This window comes from Copadichromis virginalis, linkage group LG17 (assembly GCF_057382275.1).
Source record: "Copadichromis virginalis isolate Kocher_CV1m ecotype Utaka linkage group LG17, C_Virginalis_male_GT1.1, whole genome shotgun sequence".
NCBI lineage: Eukaryota > Metazoa > Chordata > Actinopteri > Cichliformes > Cichlidae > Copadichromis > Copadichromis virginalis.
Window position 1 is genome coordinate 6,253,511 of NC_140634.1, and position 22,004 is coordinate 6,275,514.

General features: G+C 40.5%; 2 protein-coding genes across 9 annotated transcripts in view; one reads left to right on the forward strand and one right to left on the reverse strand.

The window, feature by feature from the left end:
* The first annotated feature begins 1,863 nt into the window (after positions 1-1,863).
* Positions 1,864-11,773, forward strand: usp1 (ubiquitin specific peptidase 1). Of its 2 annotated transcripts, none has more exons than XM_085436933.1 (9): positions 1,864-2,213; positions 2,695-2,935; positions 3,264-3,408; positions 6,054-6,155; positions 6,540-6,721; positions 7,173-7,897; positions 8,200-8,358; positions 8,488-8,689; positions 8,912-11,773. In XM_085436933.1, exons 2-9 carry the CDS (start codon positions 2,763-2,765, stop codon positions 9,708-9,710), a joined length of 2,487 nt encoding a protein of 828 aa, XP_085293059.1. In that variant the 5' UTR covers positions 1,864-2,213; positions 2,695-2,762; the 3' UTR covers positions 9,711-11,773. The 2 variants fall into 2 exon arrangements, with proteins under 2 accessions (XP_085293059.1, XP_085293060.1); XM_085436934.1 differs by having other exon boundaries at positions 3,267-3,408.
* Positions 11,774-11,859: 86 nt separating this feature from the next.
* Positions 11,860-22,004, reverse strand: part of dock7 (dedicator of cytokinesis 7) — a 46,939-nt gene continuing 36,794 nt past the window's right edge. For 4 of the 7 annotated variants that reach the window (XM_085436928.1, XM_085436930.1, XM_085436927.1 and 1 more), the window contains 14 exons: positions 21,821-21,973; positions 21,374-21,532; positions 21,115-21,215; positions 20,774-20,966; positions 20,505-20,648; positions 20,285-20,416; positions 18,912-18,926; positions 15,729-15,854; positions 15,548-15,637; positions 15,215-15,451; positions 14,987-15,130; positions 14,779-14,885; positions 14,362-14,529; positions 11,860-12,690 (listed from right to left, as the gene is read on the reverse strand). In XM_085436928.1, coding sequence (XP_085293054.1) covers positions 12,648-12,690; positions 14,362-14,529; positions 14,779-14,885; positions 14,987-15,130; positions 15,215-15,451; positions 15,548-15,637; positions 15,729-15,854; positions 18,912-18,926; positions 20,285-20,416; positions 20,505-20,648; positions 20,774-20,966; positions 21,115-21,215; positions 21,374-21,532; positions 21,821-21,973 — 1,812 coding nt within the window. In that variant the 3' untranslated portion in view covers positions 11,860-12,647. Of the gene's footprint in view, positions 12,691-14,361; positions 14,530-14,778; positions 14,886-14,986; positions 15,131-15,214; positions 15,452-15,547; positions 15,638-15,728; positions 15,864-18,911; positions 18,927-20,284; positions 20,417-20,504; positions 20,649-20,773; positions 20,967-21,114; positions 21,216-21,373; positions 21,533-21,820; positions 21,974-22,004 lie in introns of all 7 variants that reach the window. The other 3 variants (XM_085436929.1, XM_085436932.1, XM_085436926.1) reach the window with 2 other exon arrangements.

Here is a 22,004-nt window from a genome sequence, read left to right on the forward strand (position 1 = left end):
AATATGCAAACTGCCATGACCATTCATCAGTGGCATGAGTACCATTCACAGAGAATTGGAGAATAGCCACAAACAGCGCTGTAAAATGGTGAAGTAAGGCCCTGTCCTTGCTTCAGAGATGGTCATTCCCTTTTCATGTAAATGACCTCCTTGCCTCCATGTCCATAATGGTCTGGGATAACCAGGAATCCTTCAGCTTCCCTGCCCTGTATTAGCCTAAGAATACATCATTCACCATCTTCACCATCCAAGGTATGGACATTGAGGCTGTGGACAGCTACAGGTACCTTGGTGTTCATCTGAACAATAGACTGGACTGGACTCATAACTCAGACGCCCTCTACAGGAAAGGGCAGAGCAGGCTGTACCTGCTGCGGAGACTCAGGTCGTTTGGAGTGGAGGGCCCACTCCTGAAGAAATTCTATGACTCTGTTGTGGCTTCTGCTATCTTTTATGGCGTGGTCTGCTGGGGCGGCAGCATCTCTGCTGGGGACAGGAAGAGACTGAACAGGGTGATCCGAAGGGCCAGCTCTGTTCTAGGATGCCCTCTGGACCCAGTGGAGGTGGTGAGTGACAGGAGAACGGCGGCTAAGCTGTCATCCCTGATGGACAACATCTCCCACCCCATGCAGCAGACTGTGACAGCACTGAGCAGCTCCTTCAGTGGGAGACTGCGGCACCCACGGTGTGGGACGGAGAGATTTCGCAGGTCTTTCCTCCCCACTGCTGTCAGACTCCATAATAAAGACTTTAACTGATCAAGCACACACATCCATACATATGCAATAATACTAAGTGCAACAATCCTTTCTGTCATCGTTGTATTTTTACTCAGTTGTATATAGTATTTGTATTTGTATTCTATTTTTATCTTATTGTATATTTATTTTATTTTATTCTACTGTATATAGTATTTTATTTTATTCTATTCTGTACAGTTGTGTACTGTATTTATTCTTATTGTATTCTAATTTTTGCCTCATAACTTTTGCACTGTCCACTTCCTGCTGTGACAAAACAAATTTCCCACGTGTGGGACTAATAAAGGTTATCTTATCTTATCTTATCTTATCTTATCTTATCTTATCTTAAAGTGTTGTGATTGCAGTCATTGGGCATCAGTGGTTCAGTGATCATTGATCAACGGCCTATTGTTAGTCATTAGTGGGTGTTTTCAGTCATCATGCAAATGAACTGCTTATAATGCTGGGGAAACCTGCAGTCAGCTGAAAACGTCACTTTGATGGAAAATGAAACGTTTTTCCCACTGAAACGTACCTCCAGATCAACAGATTCAACTTTGTGGGATTTTCTTACCTGGATGACTGAGCATAATTCATAACTTACTGTTATATAACTATACTATTATAGTCTCGTGGGGTTTTTTTTTTCAGGTAATTAATAATCTTTTTTTCTTTTTCTTTTGCTGTTGGACCCACTTTTGTTCATACTCATTGGTTTTTACTTAATGATTTTATATTGTCTATATAAACATCCGATTCTATGTTAACCGTTGTTCTGTAAATCGCAATTTTTTTGTTGGGTCAGATATATAAAGTGTGAAGAGGATTCAAGAAATATATAGTGCAGTCTCCCAAATTATACCTCTTATACAACAGACCAGCTTCAGCTTGTCTCAACTTGAAATTTGAAACCTCTGTGGCCCTTGGCTTCCATGGAAGCCTTGATGAGTTGTATACTTTTTATTACATTCATTTCATGAAAGCAATTTTTTAATGTCCTGTATTTAAAATCTTAGTACTTCAAAAAGGAAAAAAGGTGAGACATGAGAAATGACTGTTCAAGTTTAGCTCGACTTTTATTTTGAAGGAGCTGGAGAAAGGACTACAAGAATGGCGCTTGGAGCTGGCCGGTTGGGCCTAGCCGAAATAGTTGTCTTAACATTAGCCTGAAATCTGGCATGTAAATCTTTTCAGGTATAGAATTTCCCAGAGTTATACGCGCATTTCCAAATGTTCGGCAACACCTGATGATTTTCAAGCTTAGTCGTGACCGTTTTTTTTAAACATTCTGGCCGGATGTTTTGACGCGATATCCGAGCGTTGCCGGCGATGTAGCGGCCAGCGAATCTTCAAGCAGGAAAAAGCGCCAACTTCTGTTGCACCGTCTGAATTGTTAAACACTCCGTAAATAATTTCGAGACGGGATGTTTAATGGAAAATATCAAACTTAAACTGGAATGAAGCATTCGGGTAAGTTTTCTTTCTCGACTCAGCTGGGATTTCAAAGAAGTCCTTTTTGGCCGTGAACAGTTTCAAACGGCGTGCTTTCTGTTTTCTCCTCCCACTTCTTCACCGCACCTTCTCGAGCCAGTTTGTCGCTGTGATGTGCGCAACGTGCTCAAAAACAGCAAGTTATTTGTTGCTACCCTGTAATTTAAAGCGAAAACAGTTGCTAACGTAAGCCGTGCTAGAGCGGTTGTTTGTGGGTAGGACTGAAACAAAGTACTACCTTTAAGTTAGCGTTAGCCAGCTAACATGTTACATAATGCGTGGTACGGTCAATAACCGGTTCGACTGTATTATTGAGAAGTGTGTGATTGATTGGACTGGACCTGTCCGTGTGTAGCTACACAATAGCGGACCGTGAACTTAAGTGCGCAGCTACGTTCGTTCTCGTTGAACTCTGATGGCGCCCGCTGAAATTACATTGTGTGTTTCCATTTTTCACCAGTGAGGTGCGCTGTTGCGTCTCAGTAGGAATTTAAAAGAAAAATCGCCCTCAAGGTACCGGGAGGAAAGATGCCAGGTCTGCAGGGTGAAAGTGTGGTATCAGCGGCTCCGGGGAGCCCAGTGAAGAAGAGTAAACTCTCTCTGAAGTTCTTCCAGAAGAAGGAAACCAAGCGGGCTCTGGATTTCTCGGAACCTCAGACAGAAGAACCCAAAACATGTGAGCCAGAGGAGCCTGAGGCAAGGTAGGTCTCTGCTACCAGTGTGCGTCAAACACAAATAGTTTTCTAGACTGATTTGTTTTGGGCAGCCCGAAGCACTCGTTTTCCCACAGTTACATTCAGATAGTTATGGGAATTCCACTGTTGTTGTGAGGGCAGGATAATGCACGTGTGGATGAGTGATACCTTAGATTTTAATAGTAGGCTTCATCTCAATCAAGCTGGGGTTACACTTCAACATTAATCTCAGTGTAATCATTTTAAAACAGTGTGTGTGTGATGGTGGATGTCATTTGTGAAATTCAATTTATTAGCTGCTGACTTTCTGTTTGCTTCCTTCTTAACTGATCAGCAGCTGTGATCAGGTGGTCCCGGGGCCTTCTCAGTGTCCTTCCTCGCCCAGCCTCCTCCTGTCCTGCGAGAAGAGAGAGAACTTGGTGCCGTTCGTGGGGCTCAACAATCTGGGCAATACCTGCTATTTGAACAGCATCTTACAGGTGAGCCATTACCACAGATGGAGTTAATTTCCAGCATTAATAGATGTCACTTGTTCCAGTGTTTTAGTACAAATGGTAGGATGGGTTTAAATATACTGAAGGAAAAGTTGAAAACTGCACAGACACTTCACAGTGTGTGTGGTTTGTTCTTGTGCGATTTAAGTTGCATTGAATCCTCAAACCTGTTCACCTGTGTTATCCCACTCAGAAGTGGATGTTGTTGTGATGCCGGGAATGTTACATTTTCTGATGGGGAAATTGTGGTTCTGCGGCGACCGTGGCTCAGGGGGTTGGGAAGCGCATCTGTAACCGGAAGGTCGCCGGTTCGATCCCTGGCCTCTCTGTCCTGGTCGTGTCCTTGGGCAAGACACTTTACCCTACCGCCTACTGGTGTTGCCCAGAGGGGCCGATGGCGCGATATGGCAGCCTCGCTTCTGTCAGTCTGCCCCAGGGCAGCTGTGGCTACAACCGTAGCTTGCCTCCACCAGTGTGTGAATGTGAGAGTGAATGAATAGTGGCATTGTAAAGCGCTTTGGGTGCCTTGAAAAGCGCTATATAAATCCTATTATTATTATTATTATTATTATTATTATTATTAGTGTGATGGCAGTCTGTGGGGAGCTTTGGACTGTCCTACCTGCAGAGAGCGTCTGTAGTCAAATGGAGGCAGTGCTTAAAAAAAAGTGGTTCAACCGGTCTGTAGGCTACTACTGAGTGTTGTAAACAATGTACAGTGTTCACTGCAACCTCTGACTGTACTGATCATACATTTTTTTATTTTATTTTATTTTATTTTTTTAACTCCTTTCCCTGTTCTGGCCCACTTGGCAACCAATCAGCACATTTCTGGTGGTTAAAAACCTATCTCTGTAGGTAAATATCTCTGGAAACAGACAAAATCTCAGGAGCATAAATTAAGCACAACGTTTTCACTTAAATACTAGTTGCTAATGGAATCAAGTGATGGCACATCACTTTTCTGAAGTATGGAGTTAGTTTAGTGAGCAGGATTTCATGTACTCACTGCTTTAATAGAAGATATGTAATTACAGTAGCACTTATCTGCTTTAATAGACTATATGCACGTTAGCATATGCTACTTCTGGTGCGGAAACTCCTTTGGGGAGCTTTGTTTCCGGTGTCCTATTCGCGCCTTGTTTACGGTCCAAAACAAGTTAAGCAAATGAATGAATCAAGCGGTGATTTACATTTCTATAGATGTCTTGGGCATTTACCCAATATATCTGTAAATGATGTTCATCGACTTGTCTATATTTTTTCCCCCGCTTCTCAGAGCAAAAGAGAAAAGGGATTCAAATTTTATATTTCTCAGTATCTGTAAACAGAGGTCCCTCGTTTATTGCGGGTGTTATGTTCTAAAAATAACCAGCGATAGGTGAAATCAAGTAGCCAATTTTATTTTTTGACGGTGCAGAACATTTCATCGACATACAGTACTGCACTTCAGAGTCACTCTGCTAGCTATCGATTCTGTACTGTACAGGAGAGACGTCACAGAGGAGAAACAGCGAGGTGAAAAGGTGAACTGCGTTAAAGCGAAGGACCACTGTAATTTTGAAGGGAAGTCACAACATACCCTTCGTAAATACTAATGTACAGAAACCCTTACCAGCAATCATTCATTTTTTGTGTGGCTTTTTTTCACGGTTTGTTAACATGCTGTGTAGGTGTGTGCTTGACTAGCTGATATCGACATAACGGGGGAAACATCTGGTTTGACTATTCTTCACCTGTAGTTTGAATGCTGAACATTTGCCTGTTTAAATCATAAGACCAGTCACTATACAGAGATGCTTCTGAATGTGGATGATGTGTCTTCTGATTTTGTAATGCAGTTCTGCTTGTGTTGAGTGATGTAAACAACTGATCGATCTAAACTCTTTAAACGTCAAAATTGATCATTAGATTTTTTTATGACACAACAGTGGTGAGTGTTCCCACCTTCTGCTCTTTGTAACGTAACGCGATCTTTCCGTTTTTGAGTTTTGGACATGATTTTGGAGTATATCTTCGCAGTAGTGATTGACCGCAAAGTAAAGCTACCGGAAATGTACAACCCTACATCTGGTCTCAAACCAGGAAGTTAGCATTTTCTTGTGCACAGGGTCTATTGTAATCACAGTTAGGAATAGTATAGAACCAGATTCTTTTTCTCTCCATCCTTTTTTTTTTTTTAAGGTTTCTAAACAGGACTTTTTTTAACCTTACTTTGGATGACTAAAGAGCTTATTGTAATTATTAGAATAATTCTGAAGTGCATCCAACATGCGAAAGCAAGAAGCTGTGTGTCTAATGACTAAAACAGAACGGTTTAGCTTCATATTTGGACAGTCATTTTTAACAGATTTTTGCTATTATGTTGAGCCGGTAAAGGAAATTATATTTCACTGTGACCATTACTGGGTTAATGGGAATTACTGTTGGACTTTAAGTACTGAAGCACAAATGACTGTGAAGGTCATGGACACGTTTTTCGCGCTTATTTGTGTCATCATAATATCACCAGCATTTAACAACCTGATTACTTGAAGATGCTTTGAGTTTTCCACTTGTGTGGATTACTTGTTATCACATCCAGTTTAAAATCACAATAATGATGTGTTGATGTCTGATTGCATCTGCAGGTTCTTTATTACTGCCCAGGCTTCAGAGAAGGCATAAAGAAGCTTCACGATCTCTCCATCCAGAAGGAGAAACCCAAGGAAGAAACTGAGAAAAGCGAAGAGGTACGTGCATAATAAATCACAGCCACAGTGTGGGTCCAAAGTTTAGCACTTATTAACTCCTCTGATGGGAGATGTTGCATGCTTCTTTTTAAAGTTGTTGAACAATATAGTGCACTCTAGTCTTCAGAGCTTGAAGTTAATTATGTGGGACTCCCCATAAGTTTTCAGAACTGAAGAAGCCTTTTGGACAAGAGGTGAAAACCTTCATGAACCAAAAACAAGTCCAGTAGCCTTCATCTCAAAGAGTTATGACACAGTGCACTGTATTCCTATTGTAAAATATACAGTTTTGAAAAAAGCAGCAGCATTAAAGGAGGGTGTCTGTCTTCTGAGCTACGAAAGCATATTTCAGTAACCTTTTTACTCTGTGTCATTTTCCTACAGCCACACTGTCAGCAGTCAGACGGTGTGTCGGAGGCTCTGCCAGCTCACATCGAGCTTCTTGGGAGCTTCAACACTTTGATAACTGCAGTGGAGCAGCTGCAGTCTAGCTTCCTGCTTAATCCTGACAGCTTCACCGATGGAGAGCTAGCCACACCACCGCGCAAAATTCTGCACACGCTCAGGTAAAGATTTGGCAGTTTCAATAAATATTTGTAACCCAGTTGCTTATTAGATCATACGCTTGTGTTGCTAGGTAACCAGTTTGTTCCCACGCTGTCTTTTTTCTAGCACGATGACTTAATGGCTTTCGAATATTAAATGTTACTAAACACCCAAATATTGTCACATTGTATACGTGCATATAACATTGATTAAACACTTAGTTGCAGTTAGATGCACATGTAGGATCATGAATGTGGAGCTTTGATCATTATTATGCTGTTTAAAAGGTAAAAACTTGTCATCATTAATGCTCAGTCATAGCTCAAGCTGATGAGTTGGTTACGAATCATTTTTAAAGTAAGCATGCTGACATGTTTAAACTCCAGATTGGCACTTTTGTGTTTTTGAACACTTTCATTAAAATTGCCATTTTCTGTCAGTTTGACACAAGTTTGTGGTTTTGTGTCGCAGGCAGCTGAACCCCATGTACGAAGGTTATCTCCAGCATGATGCTCAGGAAGTTCTGCAGTGCATCCTGGGATATATCCAGGAAGCCTGTGATACTATCAGGAAAGAGCTGAAAGTAGAAGGCGAGGAGGAGGATGTGTCGGAAGTTAAACTCGAGAATGGTCTCGATTTGGGGTCCGGCGGCTCTGGCGCAGAATCCAAAGCTTCCACGGAAGAGGATGGTCAAGTTGCTGGGAAAAGAAAGAGCGACACAGAAGTGGGGAATGCCAAGAAAAAATCCAAATCCCTGAAGTCTAAGAAATCAGATTCTGCAGAGGAAAACCTGAGTAGAAATAGACCCCTTACTCGCTCCAAAAGGAAGTCCTCCAGTGAAATCACCATGGACAGCAGCAAGAATAAAGGTGGAGAGGAGGCGGCAGGTGAGGAAGAGACGAAGAAACCAAATGGGGAAGGAGGAAGCGACGATGAGGGGAAAGGTGAGAAGACGTGTAAAGAGGCAGATGGGAAGAGGAAGAAGAGAGCTAAGTTGAGCTGCCTGAGGCCGTCTGGAAAGCAGCCAAGTATTTTCTCCAAGTTCCGCAGCGTGGGAAAGATCAGCTGCACAACTGTGAAGAACCAAAACAAAACAGAGCAGGAAAATGGAGTGACGCACGACGAAAGTGAGAAAAACCTTCAAGAGCCACCCAGCCAAAATGCATCCGAACACAGCAAGGCTCCTAAACATCAAGGTACGTGTGACCTGCGATCATCGTAAGAGGCAGCGATTATGAAGAAAACGTTTAGTTGAGAAAGAAATGACTCACTTTAACCTCTTAAGCCCCAAGCCTAACTGATCTCCTGCCTTTTGCCCCCATATCACAATTAATGAATTTAAATGAATAAGCATCCCAAAAAAAGCAGAAAAGTTGGGACAGACTAAATGTTTGGTCATTCACTTTAACTTTTAATTTGTACTTTGACGTGCATTAGGAGCCTACATTTATTTATGGAGTTCTAGATGTTACTAACTGTGGATTTTATGTTCGTTCAGCGGGCCTGAGCCTCATGGAGCGTTTGTTCCAAGGTCGGCTGGTTCTGAGGACTCGATGTCTGGAGTGTGAGAGCTTCACAGAGAGGAGAGAGGACTTCCAGGACATCAGTGTCCCTGTGCTTGATGACCAGCCCAGCAGCCCCGATGACCTCTCTGAGGGTGAGAATTTTTACAACTATTAGTTGTAAAATAGTAGTTATGGAGGGTTTTTTTTGTTTTTTGTGGGTGTGGGTTTTATTTTCCCCCTTTTTATCTTAAAAATCTTGTTTTTTTGGGGGGTTTTTTCAGTCTCACCAGACCCTAAACCAGAGCTGAAGACTCTGAAATGGGCCATATCTCAGTTCGCTTCGGTGGAGCGCATTTTTGGGGAGGATAAATACTTCTGTGAGACCTGCCATCACTACACAGAGGCCGAGAGGAGTCTGCTGTTTGACAAGACTCCTGAAGTCATCACTATTCACCTAAAGCGCTTCTCTGCCAACGGTTTAGAGTGAGTCCACTGAAGTCTCAGTTATCACACTGCCGCACTACACAAACTCTACTGGAATGAATTTGAGCTAGTGTTTGAAAAAGTGATCGCTGTACCACATGCTTAGACTTAAAAGATTCTCATCATGGAGAAATAGAATCAGTCCTTTGCTGTAGAGTTTTTACTGCTTTGATCTCTAGTTTCTAAATGTACTCTTATATCTGTATTGTTCTCTCTTCCCAGACTGGACCCATATGCTGGTCTTTCTAAAGTGAACACTCCCTTACAGACTCCTTTGACCTTATCCCTTGAGGAGTGGTGTACCCAGTCCTCATCCACTAAAGGTCAAAACTATCAGCTGTTTGCTGTCGTCATGCATAGTGGTGTGACCATCAGCAGTGGCCACTACACTGCCTACATCCGAATGTCTGATTTAACAGATGTGAAGATCTGGCTGCAGGACACAAAAACTGAAGAGAAGGAGGAGGAGGACGAGGTGAAGGAAGACAAAGAAGGTGCTCTGGTGAAGGAGACGGTGCTGGACTACGATGATGGAGAGGTGTCTTTCAGCCTGAGTACGAGAGGACAGCGGCGCGAGAGTTTGGCAAGCAGCAAATCAGGGAGCAAAAAGCTGTCAGAGGGGGGTGTCGGACTCTTGGGAGGCCAGAGGAGTGTGTCCAGCTATGACCTCGGGAACAGCAGCAGTAAACACACAGAGAAAGCAGCTAGCAGTGGTTCGACGGAGGGTTGTAATAGGAGAAAAACCATCAACATTTTGAGCCAAAACACTGAAGCTGGACTTAAAAAAGAGCCCGAGGCAGTAGAGGAGACATCGCAGGCTTCCTGTGGCAGCACAGAGACCAAAGAGCAGAAGGCTTTAAATAGCCTCTTGGAATATGAAGGGAAATGGCTGCTGTTTGATGACTCTGAGGTGCGTTTGTTTGAGGAGGAGGACTTCCTGCGAGCCTGTTCTCCTGAGACGTGCTGCTCATCAACCCCTTACCTGCTGTTCTACAGAAGGATGCCTGAACCTGGACACTGAAATAGACAGACCTTACAGGAAACTGAGCTCCCAGGCAAAAGACAGATGGAGTTTTTGCAATACTTCAAACAGTGCCAGACACACTGTGGCTGCCACATTTACACTGAAACTGAAGTGACTTTTCAGCCAAGGAAAACTAAACCTGCAACAGCCCCACGGTGGGATCAAGGCGCTTCCGCCTTCTCATCCACTCATGTGCAGGTACTCTAAACAGAAACGCCCAGTTGGGGTCAAAGTTTGTTTTGTTTGTTTTTTTTGAACGTTAGGGATGATTGGTTGTGTATTTTTGTTTTTTTGGTCTTTCTTCAATGTTGACTTTGTATTGTTTGTTTTTTACAAAATGGCAAAGCACGTTGAACTAAAATTGAATTAAGTAAAAATGTTGAAAACTGACTTCCCCCCCTGGGCGCAGCAGTCTGTATTCTGTTTGAATTTGAAAATGTTCTCATGTTATTTTTTTCAGTTTATCAGAAAAGCTTTTACCCTGAAGCTTTTCTCATCAACTGATCCCTTGTTTTGTGAGGGTTTTTATATAGAAACCTGTACAATTTAGCTGTATATCTGAAGCCTCAAACTGATGTCATTTATACAGTGAAACCGACAGATTCTCAGAAACTCATTTAGTTACAACAGATATTTACAACAAACACTCAGCTGTCTAATAATAATTAAAAAGTTTCTACATGCTTCGTTGACACTAGTTTATGCAGTCAACAGTTTCAGGCTCAGATGTCAGATTTGTCAGAGTGAAGGACGCAATTTGATTTTATCAGTGAACTATCAGGTTTTTATAATATACATTTTACAATGTTATGGAAAACTGCTTGTTTGATATTTTACTATAGAGCCCAACCGATTTAATGTGAGCACGATTGATATCTGTATAGTCTGACCACCAGAGGGCGTGCTGCAGATTCTCTGTGGCAGCTCGTGATTGGGATGCCACAAATGTGAAAGGCTCATTGAACAGAATCGGGTGGAGCATAAACAATAATTAACTACATATAACAAATGTTAGAGAATTGTTTGTTTTGTGTATCTGAAATAAATATTAGAATATGAGACTTTTAAATGACCAAATATCGGTCTGAAAACAGTCAGTCTCTAATGTAGTGTACAACTGTCAAGTGAGATGTTTGCACTAGTCAGGATTTTAAGATCTGAATCTCTAATTTAAAACTCCTTAAGCTGTAGTTCAGTTTTATGCTGCAAGGAGGGTCAAAAAGCACAGTATAAATATCATTATATACAGTTCATGGTTATTATGGGGAGGAAAAACTGCCCACTGAGACCATGATTTAGCTTATGACCTACCTCCATTCTTCTTTTAAAAGAGAGAGAACAGTTTTTAAAGTTCATTAGAGATAAAATAACAAAGTTAAGACTAAAACCGGACTGATGGAAGTTCTCAAGCAGCGAATATTCAGTTTTGTACTTGCATATTGCTGGTTTTGAAATCTATATGTATGTCTATATCTATATTTAGAGATGTATATACATATCTATATTTTGATCTATTAAAACAAATCACCATCCCTCTGATTAAACCTATGTAATATCAAGTTTTGTCTCATGACAGATTTAAGATACTATAGTTGAAGAAAAAAATAGATTTTCCTCTTTTGCATTAATATGCTCCATATCTGATCTAACAGCCTAGACACAAAACATTTTAACTTGATGTGGTAAGGTAAGTTTCCTGTTTATGATGGACTGAGTCTTTTGTGACAATTTATTGATTAGTCATGCATAGCAGATGATAGATTTTTTTTGGGGGGGGGGTTGCATCAATTGAGCTTTAAAAACTCAGTAAAGGTAACTTTGTTCATCTCAGGTCTAGTGATGGTTTCAGAGATTTACTTGGGTCTGATGAGCTGTCTTTCTAAGTATTACAAACCCTTTTCACCTGTCTTTCAAAGATGAGTTTATTATTTAAAGTGAAATGCTTGGTTAAAAGCACCCTTACTGTGTTGTGTCCTTTTTAACTGTACCATTCCAGTTCTCATTATGCGGAAGTGGCATAGCGGGGTTTCAGAGTGAAAGCAATAAAGTTTTTACCTTCACACCAGCTTCATGCTTTTTGTCGTCTTAGTTTCTGGCCGACTTACCTCAAAGTCCATAATAACAGAGAAACATCACATCAGACCACTTGAACATTAAAATATTTATTTAGTAAAATATTTAAAATAAAACAAAACTACATAAAATTATACAATGAGGTTTAAAGTACCTAAGTTTAAAACATTGGCGCCTCAACTAAAAACAATAATAAAGCATCATGATAAATACTGGTACAATTTTTTTGCATGTTTTAAGGTTTCTCTCCCATTTTGCATTACATAAACTTTCAAGTTGTAAAATGCAATGCTACACCATTAAAAAAAAAAAGTGCACACATGAAAATTGAGTACAGATTTTTTTGACACATCGTACATAATTAAAAAGACACCTTGACTTTTAAAATTGTAAGAATTTGGCAGAAAAAAAGGGTGGTTTTTTTTGGCACTTTACTGAAATACAGAACTCTGGAGCATTCTTCATAGCTTGCAGCCATTTCTACTGGTTCCAAGAGTGAGTGCTGACATGAGCTTTGTTTTTTGTTATTTTAAGGTAGCATGGGGACAGTATAAGCACTTGTTACCTACTGAAATGACTAGCAAAAAGAAATTCTAAATGCCAAGGTATCTCTTTAATTTGAAGTTCCACTTGTTTGCTGCGCTGATTGTGTAACAGTTTGTCTGTAAACAAATTAAGACACTGGAATGACGTACCAAGCTGCAAGTCTTTTCAACCTTTTGTTTAAACACGCTTTTTTCCAAACACTGACCAACTTTCAAGAGACACTCCTATTTACACTGGAGAATAAATTAATATTGCAGTTTCGGTTAAGTGTTTGTGTAGGTGTACAGGTGCGCTTGTGTGTAGTTCTCTTCATCTTCAAATGTCAAGCTTGCGAAGACTCATTCTGCTGAAGGAATCTCTGCAAATTAAAAACAAAAAGATGTTAACGAGGACAAAAAAAAGAAAAGAAATAAAATACTAAGAATTTTGAGCTGTCACGAGAAGCTGACCTGAAATGTTAAAGCTGCAGTAGGAAGAAATCTAGAAAAGCCTAGTATGTGAAAATAGCTGACCTCCTGTAGCTCTACCTTCTCACAAGACGAGCACAAGCATATAACACATGCTTCATACATGCTACAAATCAATGCTGACCCCAATCTCACAGGCCTAGAGTAACCACCAGGCAACATATTGTGAGGGAAAACTATGTATTCTCTGGTTGCTGTAGTTGCTAGACTTTGCTGTCAGTCACTGTGGACTTAATTTTGAATGTCCCATTAACCAAGGCCTTGGGGCGTGGTCAGTGACTGCCAGGTAACCACTGGTTGTATATTCTGCAACTGTTTGGCAAGTGATTGGTGGCAGTTCCTAGCCGTTTTCCAGTTTGCGCTGCACTATTTCAAGATTTACTACAGCTCTGAGAGTAAATAGCATCTGCGTCTTAAATGAAAAACCACAGACGGCTTGCAACAACCTGCAGTTGTTTTTAGTGCAACCAATTTCACTCAGCAACAGCTAGACCCCCTTGCCAATGAATCAGGGAATACACGTTTTTTCCGACTGGAGATGATTGAGTTATGTCATGTAGTATTTGATCTGTAGCCCACTGCCTGTGATTGTTCAAAGTATTTGCAGTAGATTTGAAAATGCTACATGTTTAATTTTGTCAGAACAAACTGCCCCTTGTTTTTGTTTATTATTGTTCACTATTCTAACACTGTTATGTTTACGTACGGAGGTTATACCTCGTTACGTCAACAGATGATGCTCTTGTACTGCTGTGGAATCACTAGAGAGACAACTTCGGTGTCCTCTCGATAAATCCACCGTTTTTTAGAATTTATAATACGCCGTGCTCTTGAGCCTTTTTTGTGTCCAATGGCAACATAAAGAAGTTGCCCAGCCAAACTGCAGCTAATTTTGGCTGCTGCAATTTTAAAGCCCTGAAAAGCATATACGTATATTTCCATCAGTACACCTTTTATCTGTAAATCTGTAAACAAAATCACAAATGCTCGACATCCTTGATAAAAAAAATATAACTAATTTATAAAATGAACGGACACACTGAAAAAATGATGTTCTGTGGGGTCTCTTCCTTACAATATAAAGTGCCTTTAGGCAACTTGTTGTGAATTGGTGCTTTATAAATAAAAGGTAATTGCATTCATTCGGATTTTACTAAGTCTGTGTGTGGCTTGGTTGTTCCCTTCATACAACAGGTAAATTCTTAACTGATAAATAAAGTTGCACGAAAAAAAGTATGATGTATCCTTAAACATTTACAAATCCAATTCATTTTTAATTTTAGAATTAAAACTGAAAGCATTTCCCTCTAACCTGAACAGTGAGAAACATGCAAACGAAAAAACAAAAACAAAAACACAACACAAAACGTACTCCGAGAAGTCCAAACTACCTTGTCAAGCTGTCCGTTTGCTGCATCGTTTTTACAGAAGCAAAAACAAAACAAAACAAAAGCAAAACAATTTTTTTTAAAAAGACTGATTTAACTTAACAACCAAGAAATTAATCTCTACTCTCACTCACATCGTTCATACACATGGAGAGAAAGCCTGCTTGGCCCTACCTGTGCGAGTTGACCTGCAGTACAGGCTTATAAAGCTGGGGGATCTTCCTGTTGATGAGAGGCTGCAGTGCCTCCTTCAGCCGGTGATAATTCCTCTCCAGCTCCCTCTGGTACTCCTTCTGGTCTGGACCAATCAGGCTCTTGTTTTTGCGTAGGGCATCCTCACACCTTAGACAGGGAAATATAGTGCGATACTGTTATGTAAATACGCAGCACGTGTTCTCTGTTTCAAATAAAATGATCGACTGAAAGTCTAAACTAATTTGGTGAGTGAAGTGAAAACTTATAGCACTTGGGTGCTATAGTCTGGTTATATAGCAACACAGCAACCATCAGTGGTATCGTATCATTTTTACAGCTTGTACAGGGTGAGAGGAGAAGGTTTCAACTTCTGCCTAGAGGAAGGACAATCCATACCTTTTGGTGAAGTCTTTAAAGCAGAGCCGAAGCTTATTGTGGTGTCTGTACAATTTTGGGTCACTGGGGATCTCCGACAGGAACACTTGAGCTACCTCCAAAGGACCCTTGGAAAAACAGAACAATCTCATAAACATCAGCTTTCAGCTTTGTGAATCAGTAGTGCTGTAACTAACAGTTGTTGCATGCTAAAAATTCAAAACCTTACCTGGTTTACAGTTGTGCCTACTGATCCCTGAAGGACCATCTGCAGCATCTTGGCATCGGCAGGGTCCTGGTGGGTGGCAAATGCCAACTCCTGAGTCTTTTTCTGCATGTCCTCTATTGCCACTTCTATCGGTGTGGATATAATCTGGAAGAGTGACAGAGTGGTTGCATGAAAAGGCTGAACATTTGTGGAATTTGCCTGTGAAGAGCAGGCAGACTGTAGACCTACTTCCTCTTTGTGGATGATGTTGATCCGTGTCTTGATGTACGGGAAGGCGTGGGAGGTGGTGAGGATGGTCTTGCGTTTGAACTGTTCGTGCAGGTCCCCGTGTGCTCGCCCATCCAGGGTGAAAGGAGTGCAGTAGACGAAACGTCTCAAGTTGTAGTTCTTGTCAAAGTATGTGATGCGGTCTTTCATTTCGTAAGTGTCAAAGTACGGCTCCACGTATGTGATCTGGATGAATGCCTAGAGGGACAAATGTTTTTGGGTTGTTTTTTTTTTTTTAGCTAAGACCATTTCCATCCGTTTAACATATGTTCATCTCATTTATCAACACTAAACCTTATTTGGGTCCAGCTTGCACTTGTCCACAGGGTTGGAGTCCTTAATGACTTCTACCTGGTCCTCTCCAAATCGCTCGCCATAGAAACCCTACCAGAAAAGACAAAGAACAGAACATTTTACTCTTTCACAGAAAACAATTAGACTCATAGAGAGAGAACGCGAGCACAGCATAGTTTACCTCTAGCCTGTGAGAGATTTCAGCCAGCTTTGTGATGGCAGGCTCTTTGTACACAAACTCTTGCTCATCCAAGTCGCCAAACTTCGTACCATAAAATCCAACTCTGAAGTAAGTACCAAACATTCTCTTTCCATCCTGAACAGGCAGAGGGAAACATTGATGAATGGGTTAAAAAACGAGGCAGAACACCATCACCCTGCTACAGCATACTGTGATATACTGTGGAACAGTAAGCATTTGTGTATTTTTACTTTATTAGATTTTACAGCTCTCTTCACAGAGGCAAAGATGACAGAAAAAGATTATAGTTCACTGAAAGAAATGGTATGCCTACAATCTGATATATATGTAGCTATATAGCTACATATATAACAACAACTATTAGAAGTTTCATGCAGTATGTGATTAAATCTGTTGGTTCTGTTCTAAAAGCTGTATGTGAGTGTACTGAAGGTTCAGACAGAAAGTATGTGATTTCAACAACCTGTTTTCTTTTTGTTTTTAAAAAAAAAAAAAAAAAAAAGGTTGTTCAGCAGCTTTTCCACCGCAGTTAAGGACCTGACAGAACTCAGGCAGGTAGCAAGTATTTTTAAAGCCGAAACAAATATTGATATTTTGTCATTTAAACATCTGACCTTCTGATATATCGACTGTTTCATGTGTCTGAAAGAAAGAAAAATCCCATAAAATAAATAACTACACAATTTGTTATATGTAGTTGCTTATTTACTTGTTTGCTCTCTACCCGACTCTGGGAAGTTGCACAGTGCCCTCTGGTGGACAAACTATGCAATATAAAATAGAAGAGTGTTTCTTCCATCTCTTCTTTACATTTTTCTTTTTCACCAAGCAGTTATTTAAAATACAAATACCGACTGTCAAATAGCTAATATCGGGCGATGATACTGGCCTGCTAATAGATTAGTCAGGCTAAAAGTACCAAGCAAACTAGGTCAAACATCAGCAAGAAAAAAGTGCCAGGTTTAGCTCTTTTCCTTTCAAGCCCTCTCTTTTCAAGCAAACTTTCTTCTGACTGACTGCATTCTTGCAATCAGAAGGTTTGAAAAGTATGTGGGTGGGGCTTCTGTGCTGCAGCTGCCAGCATAGAAAAAAAAAATCTGAACCCTGACCTTTGGGTCATAGGAATTACTTTCATATTATTAGCTTCTCATTATTTGACAGTTTGGTCCTGTTTAAATATTATTATAACAGTATACAAGCCAAAAATAAAGAAACACACAAGGTCCACTGTAAGTAAACACAGTAGACATTTGGGTTTATAAAATGGTCAGAAATCACTGGAAAATCTATATAATTATAACAAATACGAGGAATGCAGATGAATTGCCTTAATGTGCTTTTGTGAAAAATCCCAATCTAAGCCAGGAAAAACACCCCGCAGTGTCTGAAATGTATCTATTGTTGTCAACATGAACTCGACATCTCCTTTGCACCCAGCTTGTAAGTGCTTGTGTTCTTCATGTGTGCAATTTTTTCCCATGTTAAGAATAAAAACAGCTCAAGTTCACAGATCAAAGCAGCACCAAAGTTTTCTAAATAGAAGCCTTAAAGTCACAAACAGACAGATAACAAAAAAAAGAAAGAAAGACGGAGCGGGAGGGGAAAACGTTTGTGAAACAAAACAAGGCAAAAACTACTTCAACCTCAAACACCCCGTTACGTCTTTGGAAGTTGTTGACAGGAAAAACATCCATCAACTCCAATTTTTTTTTTTTGCTTAGACCTCTACTTGGAAAGAAACATCCAAAGGGAAGCCCCAAGATCAATCAGCAGGTACACCATGAGTGCCCAGTGTGTAAGTGCGTGTATGGCAGGAAAAAGGAAAATGATGTGAAAATCTGAGGCAAATGCTACACAACTTGATGCACAAGATGTTTAGATAAAGCATCAGGGTAACTTAAGGGAATATCAAAAAAAGATACAAGTCATGTATTGCTAGTTAAACCACTGATTTGAAAATGTTTTTAAACAGTAATTAAGGAAACCCTGTAAACTAAGAAACTTACCACAAGACACAATTAAGTAAAGAAGGAAGGGTCGGCAACCAGGGAAATCAAAAAGGAAAAAAAAAACAGAACAAATTTTAATCAGGATTGGGTTCCTCCAGAGAATTTTAAAAACAACACAAACTAACACACAACAGTAAAAATATCTCCACTGATTGTGAGAAAGAACAGAAACTCATTGTGGAGGATCCAGATCATGCAAAGGCAGACAGCGAAGAATTTAAAAAAACAAAAGTGAGGGGAAAAAAAAACAAATAATCCACAACCCTCGGAAACACACCATGCACGCTCAGTGCGCTTCCTGTGCTCTGTCCAATTCATGCAATAGACCATGAGAACTCAGAGGTTAATACTGTTAACAAAGGGACAGAATGCATGAAACAAAAGTCAGGGGTCGATTTAGTTTAAACTATTAAAAGAAAGGGCAAGAATAACAACCAATCAAAATCAAAAGGGATAAATCAAGTAATCCTGAGATTACTGTGAGTTGAACCCTCTTAGAAAACAAACTGCCTTTGGAGAATTTGGTTCCAGCCTCGACCCAAAGTCTGCAGCACCTTGCGTGTTAAAAGGCTCATTTAATTGTGTGTGGCAAGAATGACCCCACGGCTACAGCGGGATGGCTAACAGACACCTTTCATGTCAAAACAGTGCACTGAAATCGAGCCCTGTGGTTGAAGATGAGATGAAGTGTGACAGCTGACGCGCGTGTGTGTGCCCACCGACACACCCAGCAGACACATAGAAGATGAGGAATGGAGGGGGTAAAACGGTGGATTGTGCAGGTGATGCATTCGCTGAGACTTTTGTCATTAGTGTCACACACCATGGCTCCCATGCACAGCCTGTCAACACTGTCACATGTAAAGAATAAAATAAAATAAAAAAGACACAAACACAAGCTCCTCTTGCAGTGTAAGAAGAGTGAGGAGAGAGGAAAACGGTGAAGGGTGTTGTTGCTTAGACAGCGAGCGTCCCCAGCGGGTAAAGGGGCAGACAGTTGATGTTGTCTGCAGATGTTAATGGATTTGGATGTATGTAACAAAGAAGAAGAATGCCAACAGCTAGCAAATAAAAAGATGAGAGTAAATAAAAAGAAAATACAAAAAGATAAACCACATGAGCAGGGCCAAGCAGGAGCTGTTTAGTCACCTACCTCCCAGCCAGTACTCTGCGTAACAAAGAGAATACAGGACATGTGAACGACAAGACGCATACGCCCTCCGACACGCGCACACACACACACATACAAAGGATGTTACAATAAGGAGAATGAACGCTTTGAAACGAATCCAGGTTACTAAGTTGTCGAGCTGGAGAACAGAGCGTGTGACAGAAATATTCTTTAAAAAACAAACAAACAGAAAAACAGGGATGCTTTCTTTACACATGAATGTTTTTGTCACTATGAAAAAGTCTGCTTTGCAAGAGCAGTTGCTCTGCACACCAGATGACTGTAACCCGTCTGTGTCACACAATCCACACAACTGGCCTTTAACAAAAAATACAAATAAAAAAAACACAGCTGGAATCCAAAATGTCATGCATGCTTAAGTTCATACTTCACAGAAAAGTAAAGCATGGTGGGTATCAGGCATAAATAAATATACTAGGATTTAACTGCCAACTGATAAGATCATGCAAAGCTGTGTCTGTGACAACTGGTGTGTACGCAACATTAACTGGAATCCATTGTTTTTCTGTGTAGTGACTCATATCGAGACTGATGTATGTACATTTTGAAAGTCCTGCAGATAAGAAGCTTTGCTCCTAACATCCTTTTTTGTTAATTGGCCTTGATACATCTACACTGGCTGTTTAACATGACAGTTAATCTGTGTGAGAAAAGTGTACTTGTGCATATATTCATATGACAGTGACAAAAAAAATTTCTCCTTTTCATTGTAAGTGCTGATCTTGATACTATACCGTAATTACTTAACTCTAATTCAACCGCACACGTCTTAAATTGTGTTCACTCAAGCAATTTTTTGCATGAGCCACATGTGAGAATGCAAAGCATGCATTATAAATATGAAACGATTTTTGCCCTGCTGGCTCCATAGAACAAAGTCTATGAATGTCCAATTAAAACTATGTTTGAAGAGAGCCCATGACTTTCTGGAGAATTCCTTTAAGCCCTGCCTCCTGCACCCTCTACCCAGGCATTGTGCCACATAAAATAAAACAAAAACAAATGGAGTATTTCCAGCAGTGATAAGGTATCTGACATGGACTGCTCCAGACAATTTCCTGACCCGATTCTCCTGACACTGTCTGGAATTTATTTATAAAAACAGCTTTGGTGGATTTACATAAGAAAAAAAGAAAACAGAAGTAACCTTGTGTATCCCAAATGTAATCTTCTCATAGCGGAAGTTAGACAATGAAAACAATAAATCTAGGTCACACTGAGATATAAAAAAATTAATCTTAGAATTTAATTGCATAAATTCAGTGTCAGCTTGGCACCACAAACTGTTGGGAGTTGTGATTTGAAGAAGTAGTCTACTTTGTGTGTGTGTTTACCTGATGAACAATTTTGCCAAAGGCTTCCTGTAGTTTACCATGTATGGTGGCTAGTTTCTTTGCGTCCCTGTTGGCTTCGTGAATCGGGATCAGTACCTTATAAACCTCATTCACAGCCTCATACATGCCGGCCTGGAAGGATGAACAATTATTTTAAATAATAGCAGGTAAAAAACACAAAACAAAGAAATAAGCATCGGTTCATGTTTCCATCTCTCACCATGGAAAAAGAGGCAGCAGCCTGCTCTAGGAGACCCACGAGACCGATCTCAGTGAAATATTTCCCTGAACAGATTCCCTCCTCGTCTGGTGACACTACATCATCAGAGACTGCAGATTCCTCCAGCACATTTGAAGAAATATTCTAGAGCACATAACCACACATATTAAAAACAAATGAAGGTTATGGTGCATGCACAGTCATTGTAAGAAATGTGTTTCTGTAGAGGAGAGACATGTGCACAAACAATACCACAGGAATGCTCCTACCTGAAAGGTGACACAGCCTACAGGAAGATATTTGCGGTCCTCCAGCATACTTAGGTATTCTGCCACTAAGGCAGCACTGTGCACCAGACACTGAGCAGCCTCAGCATGGTTGTTTCTCTCAGAGTGCTTTCCAGCCATGTTCTGGAGCCACGTCAGCCGCAAGTCTGGAGATGTCTGGTAACCTTTCGCAATCCTTTAAGTGGACAAAAATGCAAATGCACACACAGACCACACAGGAAATCACACCCACAACCAGATATTGACTAACTAACCAACTACAATGAATAAATGCTCTTTTAAGTAATCAAAAGAAATCGCTCCATTGCACATGGGTTTTGCACCTGTACATGAGATCTATCAACATCTCAGGATCTTCCTGGTGTTCCTTCATCTTCACTGTGTCAGACAGGATCATGTGCAGATTAAAAACAAGGTCCTGAACCTGAAAGCAAGAAAATACGGCTCAGGATAAAGAAGCTCCTTCTCCGGGATGATGACATGTTTGCAAAGTAAAAGGTCCAGAGAATCACATCAGCAGCAATCTGGATATTTTCCCTTTTCGAGCAGTGATGGAAAACAACTAAATAGCGAACCCAGTACCTGATCTGGGAACGTGGTCTCCCTCAGCTCCAGATCCTCCTCTGCATAGGTAAGGATGGTCTTTAGAGAGCGACGGAGGAACTCCTCATTGAAATTCTGAGATGTTCCAACCAGCGAGGAAAGAGACATTGTCACCTGCATCTTTACTCTTGCAAAGTTCTAAAAGTTCAAGCAAAAAGAAAAAACACACATGTTATCAAAGCTGTTGGCTTTCTGCCGACATATGAAGAGAGAAGGAAGCACTATACATATAATTTCTAAAAAGATATTAGCACAAAGTCTGCTTTCAATAATGCATACATCAGTAACTGAACTAAAGTTTGCTATGACTGCACAGTTTGGTATTCAGATAAACCAGGTGAATTAAAGTTAACAAATATGTTATTTGTTATAGTACAGCCACATTCCACAGCTCTAACTTGTTCAACCCATCACCTCTGTACTTACATTGCCAATCTCAAAGTTTTGCCTCATGAGGAGGTAGAGGGAAGCACTGGCATGGGATCTGATCGTGCTTATGCTGCTGCTGCAGCTCCTCAGCAGTCGCAGACACAGATCAGCACACTGCTCTGTTTCTTCCTCAAAGAGTAGTTCGGGAAACTACACAGGCAGAGAGAGAAGTATTTATTAC